The sequence below is a fragment of the Podarcis raffonei genome, chromosome 2, assembly GCF_027172205.1.
Source record: "Podarcis raffonei isolate rPodRaf1 chromosome 2, rPodRaf1.pri, whole genome shotgun sequence".
Lineage (NCBI taxonomy): Eukaryota > Metazoa > Chordata > Lepidosauria > Squamata > Lacertidae > Podarcis > Podarcis raffonei.
The window spans coordinates 985,399-999,310 of NC_070603.1; the positions used below are offsets into that span (position 1 = coordinate 985,399).

Below are 13,912 nucleotides of genomic sequence, written 5' to 3' on the forward strand. Positions count from 1 at the left end.
GATATTTATTCCCCAAATCCTCATATCCTATCTTTCTTAAATACTTCATTCAAATGATATTGTGTCTATGTTGTTAATTTCCCTGATAATTCCTTAAATTATTTAAATTTATACTCTCCTCCCTCGTTTTAATAAATTTCTATAAGTTGTCCACCCTTCTATCATGTTCTATTTCTTTACTGCTATAGCTTCCAATGGTGAGAGCCAAAGTGGTGTTTTTACCTCTAATAAATTCTTGTATTTATCCCATACTCTATAGAATTTTTTCCTAATTATGTGATTTGTAAATCCTTTATGAACTTTCATCTTTTCATACCATAAATATGCGTGCCAACCAAAAATATTGTCATGACCAATGGTTTTTTTCCCCGGGGGATGCAAGGGTACGCATACCCCTAAACATTTTGTGAATCTAAGTTTGGCCTCATTGAGGGGCAGTATTTCAATATGAGTAGGAAAATGAGAGTACCCCTAAACATTTTTTAAAGAAAAAAAAAGCACTGATCATGACTTTCTAAGTCTAGAACAGTGGTACCTTGGTACTTGAATGGCTTGGCTCCAGAAACTGTGTCTGTGGCATTTGAAATGAGGAAGAGACATCACCTTCATGGGTTACCATGTGGAGCTTTGGAACAGAGAGAGCAAGTTCCAGGACACACAATGGACTCCTCTGGAGTCCTGTTCTCATCACACACTGCCTTGGCATAATGGGAAGGAACAGGAGATTCAAATCCTGTTGTCCTTGTAAAAAGCAAGTGGTGGGGCAATCAGGATTGTCCTTCTTAAAACTGCTCTAATGGGATGATGGGCTGTTGTCCAGTGAGAGGGGATTTGCTTTGTATGCAGAAAATTACCTGTTCAATCCCCGGCATCTTCAGGTAGTGCAGTGAATGTCCCCTGCCTAAGACCCTCCCAAAGACACCACTGAAGGACAGGATGGGGGGTGTTTGTGTGAGAGGGAGCCTCTCCCTTCCCCCACTGAGATCTTGATCTAAATCAGCCCTCTCAGTGTCTTCTCATAAAGGAAAATCTGTGCAGAGTCCCAAGCAAAGGATCCAGTGTTGCCACAGACAGTTTAAAGTGGATCTGATATATTCCAGGTATACTTGTTTTTCACATTGCCCACACAATGTTATAATCATCCAAGTGGCACCCTGCATTCTCCCCTCCCATATTTAATTCAGGTTTTTGATCAGTGGATAATGCAGTAGGGTAAGAAAATCCCATATAAAATCAAATATTAGCTAACTGTGGATCTTTTTAAAAAAGGAAAAAGAAAAAAAGATGCGTAGTGATGTTTTGCTGGGTGTCATCTGTCACCACACACTGCTGACAGGGCCCTGTGTGACACACATGGTGGTGCTTTGGGCTGCTATTGTTGTTTTTTACCCACTGGGCTGGTCTACTGGTGAACATACACATTTAAAGGCTGCTAAACAAATACCTCGCCACATGCCCACAGTGGACCTCAGTGTTCCAGAACTCAGGCAGAGCGAGGGACCAACATCCCGTGGTGTGAAAGTATCTCACCAAGCATCACCCACTTGGGGTTTTATTTCAGTGTCAAGCCAAGCTTCAAGGTATACAGACTGAAAGCCTATCAAATCCATTTGGCATAGCTGCTGCTGAGGTGCCAAAATAATTAAAGAGCAGAAATCTTGAATACAGTAGTCAGCAGGGATCTTCAGCGTCAGCCAGGAGTTAACCAAAAAGTAGTCAAATGGTTTTTAAACTCAAGTTATCTTTAGAGCACCTCTTTGATTACGTTAGGTAAGTGACATTTCTGTGTGGGGAAATCCCACAGCGCCTGGCCATTGAGCCTCGGATGCCTGCCTGGGCGAGGTTCCGCCAAAGTGCTTAGGTCCCCCTGCCCTGCTTCTCGCTTGGCACGGGCTTCTCACAGATGTAGTAGCACAGGTAGCTGCAGTAGACGTCGTTCCATTCCCCAGAACCCCAGAGATGCGCACAGTCTTCGTTCCCACTGTTATTCGGTTCCCCTGGCTTCCAGTACCTGCATTGAATGTTAAATACTTTGAAAAATATCGAAAATCCAAGATATACAGAATTTGATAGACTTCCCTCTTGATGTCTTTTTCATGGCCGAAAAGCAGTTTGGGTGGGGTGCAGGAAGAGAGATTTGGACTGGGGTCATAGTGCCTGAGAGGTCTAAACATGCAACAGAACTGATCCAAGTCCTCTGGCTATTAGTCACAAAATATATTGGGGTGGTGGTGTTCTTGCATTGTGCCCCTGTGTTTGAACAGGATTGCAGTGCTCCACTCTTCCCCCTTATGCCATTTTCTCACTGAAACCATCTCCACTGCCATATCTTGCTGTAGGCAGTCCATGAGGACTATTTTTCAGTGGATGGTGGATTTCAGTTCAAAATGAAAAAAAGGATCCAAGGACATACTTAAGGGGATGTAGAGTTTGACCCTTTAGAAAAGCATTTCCCAACCTTGAGTCTCTATATGTTGTTGGACTACAAATCCCATCAGCCTGGACCATTGTCTATGCTGGCTGGGGATGGTGGGGACAGTAGTCCAACATTTGCGGTCCCAAGGCTGGGAACAGTCACTGTAGAAGGAAGCTTTTGGTGAGGTTATGCTTGAAAGAACATCAGTCATGTGAGAATTCCCGCTGGCAGAATTTGAGAAGAGAATGCCATTTCCAAATTTGTTTTGACCGCACTTGATGCCAGCTGCATAACAAAAGGGATGACAACTGCTCAGTGCTTACGTGAAGCCCGAGTAGTAACTGCTGCCATCAATCCATCTCCACAGTCCTTCAGTATCTCTGTCCGTGAGGCCCATCCAATAACGGTCATTCCTGGTCCGGGTCATAAGGAAATTCTGCATGAGAAAGAAAAATCAGATAAATATGGCCATGAGAGTACATGGACTTTCTGTTGGAAGATGACGTTTAGGAGGATCCAGAATCAGTTTCTTGGCCATTGCTGTGTTGGGTTCCACAGGGTTCAGTTCTGCCACGGGTACTGCATCAGTGTAGAGCTTTATGCAGCCAAAGTAGTATGACCCATGTGCATCAACAGACTGGTGGTGGTCCCTAAGGTTAGCAGAAGTACATTTTGTCGGGGGGCGGGAGAGAAAACAAAAACAGCTCAATGAGATCTGAGAATGCTCAGTGAAACACTGCCTGGCTGTTTATGTGCAGGAAATGAAAGCTGGGTGTCAGGGAGTATTGGACTGGAGGCTCCTTGCAGAGGGTGCAGCTTCCTGGCTGGCTGGCCCTCTGAAAGCACGCCATGTGGCAACATTTTGTGGTGAGCATGGCTGGCCACTCAAGGCCACTCCAGCACAGAACCTGGCGGGAAGAGTTGCAGCTCAGCGGCAGAGCATCTGCATTGCTTCCTGAAGGTCCTGGGATCCATCACCCGGCAGCTCCAGGTCGAGCTGGAGAAAGACTCCTGCCTGAAATCATGGAGAGCCGCTGAGAGTCAATGTAGACAATCCTGAACTAGATGGATTATTGGTCTGACGTGATCTAAGGCTGCTTCCTAGGTTTCTATGTTGAAAAGCACAGTACAGCATGGAGCACGAGTAGCCATTAGATGGGTTTATCAAGGAAGAGGCAAATCCTCCCAAGTTGAATTCACTGGAAAATCTTGAAGGCATTCAGAGCCAGGTACAGGTGCATAGAAACACATCCACTGGGCCAACCATGGACAGTATGTTGATACAGGGGAACATCCGTAGTGGCGGTCAAACTGACTTTCAGAGACGTTTGTCCACAATTTTCTTTTTGAGGAACCCCTGATAAGCATTCAGGAAAACCCCAGGTTCTCTGGAGCCCAGTTTGGAAACTGTAGCCTGGCTGTGATCGGGAGATGGATGCCAAGTAAGTTGGACTGAGGCAACTAAGCCCCCCAATCTCTCTGGGTGCAATGGTTTCCCCCAACTTTCCCTGATTCCTCCAGCTCTAGCACACCAACCCTGGCTGTTTCCTTTCTTTTTACCTGTTCAGGCATACTATCAATGACAACCAGCTTTGAATTTCTGACAGCGCAATCATCCCTGGCCTGCATCCAGTTAGTTTTCTGCAGGGAGAAGTAGTAGCATTTTCCATTGTGGTATTCCCACTCTCTAGTGTCAGGATTGCATGGGAACACTGAGCAAAGGAAAGAGAGACAACATTAGCCAATGGCTTGAAAAGTAAAGTAAAGCTTAGAGATGTCTGAGAGCACAGAAAGTGTAGTAGGCATGTATCTAGCTATGCAGTCGTCCATCTATTTAAAGGAGGAGGAGCTGGCAAAGTGGTGCCCTCCAGATGATGTTTGAATGCAGCTCCTACGTTTATAAGAAGAGCTCTGTTGGATCAGGCCAAAGGCCCAACTAGTTCAGCATCCTGGTCTCACAGTGGTAAGCAGATGCCTATGGGAAGCCCACAAACAGTCCTCTCTGCACTTGTGATTTCCCAGAAAATGGAAGTTCAGAAGTTGGCTGCCTCCAAAAATGAACATTTTGGCTGGGACTGATGGTAGTCAGCCTGCTTTCACATGGCAGTTAATTCCGTTTTAACAGCTGTTCCATACCCTCCAACATGTCATGACAAAAAACTGGGACACCATCTTCCAGGGCTGCACTTCTGCACAAGTTACATGACCTGTGCAAGATTGCAGTCCTGAAAAAACACTTTATTAGGGCACAGTGCCCCAAAGAGATTGCCTCCCCCCCAAATAAAAACTTTTCTTAGGGGAAAATTGCAGTGCGAAAGCAAGCAATATTGCAGTGCAGTGCCCAAAATGTTTGCCATGCACACGAGAAAAAACAGGATTTCTCATTTCCTGGGACGGTTGAGGGATATGCTGTTCCCTAACTGTAAAGTTCTGTATTATATGTGAGCTTTCACAAAAGCCACTTCTGGAACTGTAGAGGAGTATAGTGCAAGTTTAGTGCCCATTTCTGTTTTATTTGCTTCCAGAAAAAAATCTGTTTGCAAAAAATATGGAAACAAATGCTAAACTTGCACCATATTCCACTATAACTCTGGAAGTGGCTTTTAGATCATGTGAAAGCTCAAATATAACATGAATTGCAAGTGGAGAGTGCTGTTCTGGACTCAAAGGGTCTTTGGACAGGTTCAGCAAGGCGCTTCTGATATTCCTTTTATACTTGAGATCAATTAGGAGAGGCTTGAAAGCTCATAAGAGAAAATCACTGAGGGCCACCACTGCTATGTGAGGCACCACTCCCTAGCTTTCAAGCTCTGCTCCCTGATGTTTAGGGTCTGAGATTCAGGAGAACTGGTCACCCTAGAGAAGAATATAAGTTTGGGGTGGGGGGAAGTAGGCTGTAAGCAGAGACCTTTCTAACCCCTGGATCCAGCAAGTGTTAAAATATAAGTCTGGCTAGTTTCCAGTGTTGAGGTGATAGTCCAGGTGATGGGCCATTAAGGAAAACAAAGTGGATCTGTGAGAGGGTATTTAGTAAAAAGACAAAGGCAAGAGTTGAGAGTTCAGTGAGTGAGCCAGAGGGAAAAGGAGCAAGCTGGAGAGAGAGTCAGAGCAACAATTGAGAACATTGTTTGATTATTTCTGTTTGGAATCCAAGGCTGTGGATATGCGAGAAACCAGACCCTCTTGGGTTTTTAATGCTGTGATCCCCTCCATTGTAGGATCGGGTTGCATATGTATTTCTAAATAAATCATAGAGACACCACAGTCTCCGCTAAGCCTCATTCCCAAAGGAAACATGAACCCTGGGTGAGAATCTGGAAGACCTTGGATCTCACACCGTGCAGGGATTGGAGTGGCAGGCAACAATATGTTACAAGACTTACATTCATAATCATGTCCCGTTCGCGGCTTTGGACTCTCATCAATCAATTCACTCAGTTCTGATGAAAGTGTTGTTGCTTAAAATTTTAAAAGAGGAAAAGGGGGAAATGTTAGAAATTTAGAGCTGAAATGAAACATATTAAATGGCAGACGTTATGATGCACGGAGGTGTGATATGGTTTATGATTCTTGAGAGACAGCAAATCAGGAGAGGTTTAGCGATGAAATGCTTAGTAATAACTTTGAATGTCAGTGTTGTGCTAATTAATCAATTAACTTTGAAACAATGCCTCCCTTTCCCACACCCCTCCAAACATCACAAAGTGGTTTGAAGTTGGCATTACGCTAATTGTATAACAAATCCTAATATAAGGGTGGGAAACCTGTGGCCCTGCAGATGTGGACTGCAACTCCTGTTATAGATGCCCCCATGTATAAGATTTCCCCTATTTTGGGGGACTCTGATTTAAGAAAATGGGGGATGGCCCCCATGTATAAGACACCCCCAAATTTTGGACATTATTTTCAGGGGGAAACCTAGTCTTATACACGGAAAAGTACGGTATTTTATTTCATAAAACCACTTGCTTGTAAACCTCAAAGTGCTTTACAAAAAGATAAAACAATAAAATTAAGAAAAAAGTCACAACCCTAGTTTAAAATAATTGAGTAGACTTATCTAAACAAGAATATTTTAGCAGGTGCCAAAAAGAGTACAGTGAAGCCTGCTTGATCTCAATAGGCAGGGAGTTCTAAAGTGGAGGTGAAGACCCAGTTCTTATAAATGTGGAACGGGCATTATGTGACGCCTGTTGTAGTGCCAGTTCTGTCAATCAATGTGGTTGAGTGGCGCATGTGCAGTAATCTATCGACCATGTTTGCTTGGGTTGATGGGCGATGGAGACCAGTAACACGAGTAACAATGGGAACATTATATTAGACCTTTTATGGGCCTCTACACAGACCAGAACCCTTGCCGGTTGTGCTTTGGCCGCTTCACCGCCATGGGATGAGGCACCTTTCCTTCCCAGATGTCTGCTTCTGCTCTGTGGGTCCTGGACTCTCCCGGCTCTGTCCTTTGGGGCCTCTCCACTCTTCCAGCCAAGGTTCCCTCACGCAAGAGTTGTCTGGGTTCCTCTTACACTGCTCTCAGCTCCAGCCAGGCCTTAGGGATCCAGCCCCTGGTCATCTAATAAAGTTTCACTTGAGGATCCCGGATATTTTCCCCCTGCTGCCCCATTTCTGGCACCGCAAGCTAGAAGTTCACCCCACAGCATCCTTGTTCTCGCCATCCCTTTCCAGCCTAACAGAACATGGACAGTTACTTTCCCAGGCCGTTGCTTAGCAACTTGGTGAGATGGGGTGGATGCTTCAGAGAAGAGAGTGTGGCCTTCCTCACTGACCAGTCTAACCAGGAGACATGCACGAAAACCCATCTTGCTCCTCCTGGCCTGGGAAGTCAGGAGGTAAGAGAACTTCAATAATGTGCCACCTGCATGCAATATGCCCCCTTTTTCGGTCTGGGCAACTTCGCTGGCTTTCCATCCCTACCTCTGCCCCTCTTACATCAGGTGGTAAAAGCCCTCAGGGAAAGCAGGAAAGAACCTGCCTGTGGGATTCAGCTCTCTCACCAGGAGAATCTAACTTCAACCAGAGGCCCTCAGACCACCACTAGGGTAATGGGAAACATAGTCCAGAAACGTATGGGGACCATAGTTTGAAGAACCCTGAGTTAGTGGATGGGGGCCAGACAACACGCTACGCACTTCATAAGGATGTTGTACTGGGACATTTTGGGGAGAAAAGTGACAGATGATGGCAGACTGCTGCTTCCTCACCCCCACGAGTGGCAAGTCTGTCTCCATGAACCCTTAAAAATCCCCCAATTGCCAAAACAGGACCCCCATCAAATCATCACCTGTGAATGGAGTGGTAAATGTTGGCAGTGGATTTTTGCCTCCTGCTAGACTTCAGGGACACGGGTGGCGCTGTGGGTAAAACCTCAGTGCCTAGGGCTCGCCGATCGCATGGTCGGTGGTTCGAATCCCCGCGGCAGGGTGAGCTCCCGTCTTTCGCTCCCAGCTCCCGCCCACCAAGCAGTTCGAAAGCACCCCTAAGTGCAAGTAGATAAATAGGTGCCGCTTTATAGCGGGAAGGTAAATGGTGTTTCCGTGTGCTGTGCTGGCTTGCCAGAGCAGCTTCGTCACGCTAGCCACGTGACCCGGAAGTGTCTCCAGACAGCGCTGGCCCCCGGCCTCTTAAGTGAGATGGGCGCACAACCCTAGAGGCGGACACGACTGGCCCGTACGGGCAGGGGTACCTTTACCTTACCTTTACCTTAGACTTCATTTACCCTTCCCTGGAGACCCTGAGGCAAGGACTCTTGGTCAGATTTCCAAAAGTTGGCAGCACTACAACTGAACACAAATCAGCTTTCACTTCCCTTCATTTAGTGATTTTGCTCATTTTTGTTTAGGCGGGTATTGATAGTTATTTTTCTATCTAGTTAAGTCAGATTGATTCACACCCTATGCCATTATGAGCAGGGCTGATTACTGTTGTGCCAGTTGTGCTATAAATATTTATATTGAGGGGCAGCATAGAAATCTTTAAAATAAATATATAAATTCATTCATAGTTATTAAAGAATAATAAACCAACACATACACCTCCCTTTGTTTCTGATGGAGACAAAGCCAAGAAACAATGTCCTTTATAGATGAAATGTTTTGAACGATAAAGAGGAAAATGGTCAAAGTACCTTTGGAAAGAGCCACGATGCAGAAAACAGCAGCTCCCAGGATAGAGACCATCAGCAGGATGCAGATGTGGAAGACCGGCCTCCGGGTGAAATTAAGGTAACGTCTTTCTTTAAATAGAGAAAAGAAAAAGAAGAAAAAGATATAGCCATTGTTCCATGACTGCTGGAATCATGCAAGAACCTTTATTCCAACAGAGTTTCCAGCAAGTGCTTTGAGTTGAGGATATGCACCCAATGTGAGCGCATTGTGATGCGTGTGCCAGGCCCCTGTAATCCCTGGATGGTGCAAGTGTTAAATCTAATCTGTGCTAGATGGCAAATGGGTGGGGCCCCTCACTCAACTCAGAGATAGTTGGAAGGACAAAGCCTGAACTGAGAGTTGAGAGTTGCTCTGATGTGAGCTAGAAGCAAAACAGCAAATGGGGAGCGAGATAGACAGAGCAATGATTGATTTCTGTTGGAATCCAAGGTTGTGGTTACCGGAGAAACAAGACCCTTGCTGTGAACTCCTCCATCGTAAGGCTCAGGTTGTATATATGAGTAAATAAACCATATATCATAAAGACACCAGAGTCTCCGCTGCGCCTCATTTCCAAAAGGAAACACAAGCCCCTGGTAAGTGCCTGGGATCCCTGGAATCTTGCACCCCTTGGAGACTGCGGTGGTGTGCAACGGTATCACACTTGCTTTCGTGCAGACTTTCTTGCTATCTTACTGCGCTTGCATGATGTCTTGGAACTTTCTTGAAGTATCAGCTGTGCTGCTTGCTGTGCGGCTGCAGCCTTGTGTTGTTTTGTGGGGGGAGGGGTTATTATTATGAGCTAATAAAGCAGAATAAATCTTGCACTATGGTGGGGTTAAGAAACAAACATGCCCACAATAAAGCAGCAGTCTTGGAAGGGCCCCTGGAGTCACTTTCGCCCCTCCACCTCTGATTTCCTTAGCTGCTTCTGTGCCCGGCAACCTGGCCTGAACATTAAAAGAACCTCTGGATGGCCTTTTCCTTAAGCATTCATTCGGATTTGCTATTACAAAGCTTACAGGTCTTTATTTAGCAGGCATCCTTTGTTTGCAGGGAGGTTCAGTGACAAAAGAGGGACAAAGGATTTGCTTGCAGGTCTTCCCATTAGCCATTTGCTCACAGCACATTTTTCAGTGCATTTCCACCTGTCGCTTTCCTAACTGTAAAAAAATATTTTTTTAAAAAGTGAATTTGTTGCAGTAAGTTGACTAGAGTGCTTTAATTCACATTATTTGTGCAAACCTCTATTTCCAGTAATATATGTGGAACCAGGAAGTGCTCAGCTCCCTAAAGTACAATAGTGAAAGCAATTATTTCTTGGCCCGTTAACTCCATCTTGTCTAACACCCCATTTCCCTCCCTGCCTTGCATATTTTCAACATAGACTTAATAAGCATCTTTGAAAGCCTGTTGGCTGAAAAATAAATCTGCCTTGTGGCATTAGACAAGCACATATATTGCAGCACAGAAAACAGGGGGGGAAACACAAGACAGAACAAACAAACAAACAAACAAACAAATAAATGAACTATTGGACAAGGCACAATAGTGTCAAATAGACATCTGAGCCAGAGACTTCCTTGCCACAGTCAACTTTCTTAACTGCGACAGAATTAAGGTTGCGCTGCTGTTAACAGTGCCAAGGAGGAGGAGAAAGAGGAGGAGAAAATATTTACCTTTATATGTCCGAAAGTCATCTTGCATTTTTTCTTCCTCCATCTTGCAGAGGTCCTTTCCCCCCTCCAGATCTTGACTTTCCAGAATGAGGACTTTACAGTTTACCTTGGCTATTCCATGAGAAGAGTTAATCTGTAACTTGCAGGGATGGCAGAGACCACACCTCTGCCCATCTGCCCTCAGCCTGCCTGCCAGTTTTTTAAAATGCAGTGGCAGCTGAAACATCCTTCATTGAACTGTGGTCCAGAGAGTTCTTAGACAACATGGTAATGAATTTAGTGCCTGTTCAAAATCTTTGTGGGTGGAAATCAGTGCTATAGTCTCCTTCCATGAAGTATCAGCCTTGATCCGAATGGGCAGTGTGTGTATGTATGTATGTATGTATGTACAGTATGTATAAATAAATAAATAAATAAATAAATAAATAGTTGGAAAGGATCCCAAGGGTCATCTAGTCCAACCCCCTGCAATGCAAGAAACTCAACTCAAGCATCCCTGGCAGATGGCCATCCAAGCTCTGATTAAAAACCTCCAAGGAAGGAGAGTCCACCACCCTCTGTGGGGGACTGTTCCAGCTTTGTCAGAAAGTTCTACCTGATCTTTAGTTGGAATCTCCTTTCTTGTCACTTGAAGCCATGGGTTCGAGTCCTACCCTCCAGAGCAGGAGAAAACCAGTATGATCCATCTTCCATGTCACAGCCCTTGAGATACTTGAAGTGTTGAGTTTCTGTTAATTGGTTCTCATGGGAAACTTACAGATTCTGGCTTCACACAATTAACTCAAGGCAGTGTCAATTTACTCTTGGCAGAAAGCCAAGGTCAGCTTGACCTAGAAACTACTTACTCTGATTGGTTAACGACCAGCACTCAACTCTGTTATCTAGGGATTGCTAGGACAGTGTGGTGTGTGGGGTGTGTTAGGAGTAGGAGTGCTGTGTGTGGTTAAGAGAGAGAGAGAGAAAGAAAGGATTTATTTTGCTTTGTTTTGTATGCAGAAACTCTGCTGGTTTTATTTTTCCTTTTAATAAATCCTGTAAATAGTTATTCTGAGTCTAGCTGACTAGTCATTTCCACCTCAACTAGCTTCTTCGCTGTGCAGGAAAACTCTGCTACGTTTGGGCTAAAGCCATTAGAGCTATGCCTGACACTTCAAAGTTCCATGAGGTTATGGGTATTGTGCTGCCAGCCTGAGTTGTGGTGGTGTCAGCATCAACGGCGTTGGTTCCAGTAGTTCCAGAAGTTGTTGTTCCTGTTGGTGCAGCAGATGGACACTGGCTGGTTCCTGACTGTGGTGAGCTGGTGACGCAGCGGACACAAGGACAACAGCTGCAGCGTGTGAGTGCTGGGTGCTGTGGTTCCTGTTTTCTCTCTCGGTGGTCGTGAGTAGCTGGTTCCGGGTTCCAGGGACATCGCTCTCAAGATGGCCTCACAACCAGTTCAGATGGCTTTTGAGTGTCTGAATGACTCCAATTACTTGCTGTGGTCGGAACGCATGCAGGCAGTGCTGCAGAGGGATCGTCTCTGGCAAGTGGTGAGTAAGTTTCCTGCGAAGCCTGATGATGAAGACCTTGATAAAGACCAAAGAGCAAGGGCCACAATTGTCTTGGGGCTGGAAGATTCCCAGTTGCCGTATGTGAGGGGAATCAAGACAGCTAGAGGTGTGTGGCAAGCACTTAAAGAACTCCATGTGCGTGAGACAGCGGTTTCCAAGCTGTTCATTCGCAAGGCATTGTACAAGGCAATGTTACAGCCTGGGGTTACAATGCAGGAACACCTACACAGTTTACAGTTAAAGTTTGCTGCGCTACAGGAAAGAGACTGTGCATTAGACCAGCAGGAGAAGGTGGCTATTATTTTGAGTTCTCTCCCGGAAAGCTGGGATAATTTAGTTTTGTCTCTAGAAGGCATACAGGAGCGTGATTTATCAATCAGTTACGTTACTGGGCGTTTGATTGAAGAATGGCAGAAGAGGCAAGAAAGGTCGTTGGCTGCAGAGGCTTCTACAGGCGGGCGGTTTGGAAGGAGTTCTCATGCCGTGCCAGGGGTGAAGCAAGAGCAGCGTGCCGGTGAGGAGTCTGCATTTGCTGTTAGGCGTTGTTTCCGATGTGGGTCTTCAGCGCATCTAAAACGACAGTGTCCGGAGTTGGTCAAGTCTCAGTGGCCGGTGCAGGAGCAGAGACGAGATCAGCAGCAGCAGCAGCGGAAAAAGAAATTCTTCAAACGAAAACAGTCGGCTCAGCTGGTGACCGCCGAGGTCAAGATTGCTGATGAGAAACAAGCTGTCTGGGTGGTCGATTCGGGAGCGTCTCGGCACATCGTAAATTCAGATGAATTGTTTGTTTCCAAGAACTCAGCACAGCGCAGCCAGGTGGCTCTAGCAGACGGAAGTACTTCCGAAGTGATTTCGGGGGGTGCAATTTTTGTTCCTTGTCTTCGTGAATGCCTGCAAAATGTACTTTGTGTGCCGTCATTAAGGAGCAATCTGATGTCTGTAGATTGTTTGCTAAAAGCTGGGTTTAAAGTGTATTTTGAAGGAGACAGTTGCATTATTAAGAAGGCTGGTGAGATTTTAGGCACTGCTAAGTCAGAGGGAGGCTTGTTTTGGCTTAAAGCAGGATCTCAAGTTGCAGCAGTAGTCAGTAAATCTCAGCCTGCAGTGAATAACAAAGCTATACATGACAACTGTGTGCACTTATTGCATAGGAAAATGGGGCATGCTGGCTGGAAAAGTGTACTAAAAATGTCTGAATTGGCTGATGGAGGTAATTTAAAGAGTTGTAACAAGTACCTTGATTGTAATGTTTGTAAAAAGGTTAAAACCCACAGAGTCTCTTACCCCAGAAGTGACAGAGTTAGTGAGTCACCGCTACAGCTGGTTCACATGGACGTAATTGGTCCATTTGCTGTAAGCAGGGGTGGATCGCGTTTTTCACTAACAATTGTGGATGACGCCACACGTTATTCTTGGGTTTTTCCCATGAAGAATAAGGGTGACGTGTTCACTAAGTTTAAAGGCTGGGTGGCATCTGTGGAAAGATTTCTGTCCACTAAACTAGAAGGATTCAGACGGACAGAGGTGGCGAATTTATGTCAAATGCTTTTAGAGATTGGTTACAAAAGCGTGGCATTGGGCATAGAAAAACGAACGCTTTTTCCCCAGAGGAGAATGGCGTTGCAGAGCGAAAAAACAGATCTTTACAAGACATGATGTTTGCCATGCTTGATGATGCTGATTTGCCCATGTCTTATTGGGGGGAGAGCATGCTCACCGCGTGTTATCTCCAAAATAGGCTCTTTCATCAAACAATAGGTACAACCCCGTACTTTAAACTGTTTCAGAAAAAACCCAAAATTGACCATTTGCATGTGTTTGGATCAAAAGCCTGGGTGTTAATTCCAAAACAAATGAGGAAGAAGGGAGATCCTAAGACCAAACAGTTAGTGTTTGTGGGTTACCAGGAGCTGGGAAAAGGTTTCCGCTTTGCTGAAGGGACAAATGGCATTGTGATCTCCAGGAATGCCAGTTTTTGTGAACATAGTGGCTGGGAGAGACTACATGCCAATACTGAGGTTTGGTTTGAACCTTCCCAGGAGCTTCATGACTCTGAAGGTAAACATAGAGAATCAGAGTCTGAGGGGGAGGAAAGTTCAGATA

At 45.3% G+C, this 13,912-nt stretch overlaps 1 protein-coding gene across 1 annotated transcript; it reads right to left on the reverse strand.

The window, feature by feature from the left end:
- Positions 1–1,511: 1,511 nt before the first annotated feature.
- Positions 1,512–10,344, reverse strand: LOC128404013 (hepatic lectin-like). Its single transcript, XM_053369258.1, has 6 exons — positions 10,257–10,344; positions 8,559–8,666; positions 5,800–5,874; positions 3,977–4,128; positions 2,740–2,852; positions 1,512–2,011 (listed from the first exon to the last, which is right to left on the reverse strand). The coding sequence occupies exons 1-6, from the start codon at positions 10,297–10,299 to the stop codon at positions 1,858–1,860; spliced, it is 645 nt and encodes a 214-aa protein (XP_053225233.1). The 5' UTR covers positions 10,300–10,344; the 3' UTR covers positions 1,512–1,857.
- Between the last annotated feature and the right edge of the window lie 3,568 nt (positions 10,345–13,912).

Excerpts from the sequence above, each read along its gene's own strand:
- LOC128404013 (XM_053369258.1), bottom strand. The coding sequence starts at position 10,299 with ATGGAGGAAGAAAAAATGCAAGATGACTTTCGGACATATAAAG. Across the intron at positions 2,853-3,976 it reads TTGATAGTATGCCTGAACAG|AATTTCCTTATGACCCGGAC; the intron begins GTAAAAAGAAAG and ends TTTCTCATGCAG. Across the intron at positions 2,012-2,739 it reads AGTTACTACTCGGGCTTCAC|GTACTGGAAGCCAGGGGAAC; the intron begins GTAAGCACTGAG and ends CATTCAATGCAG.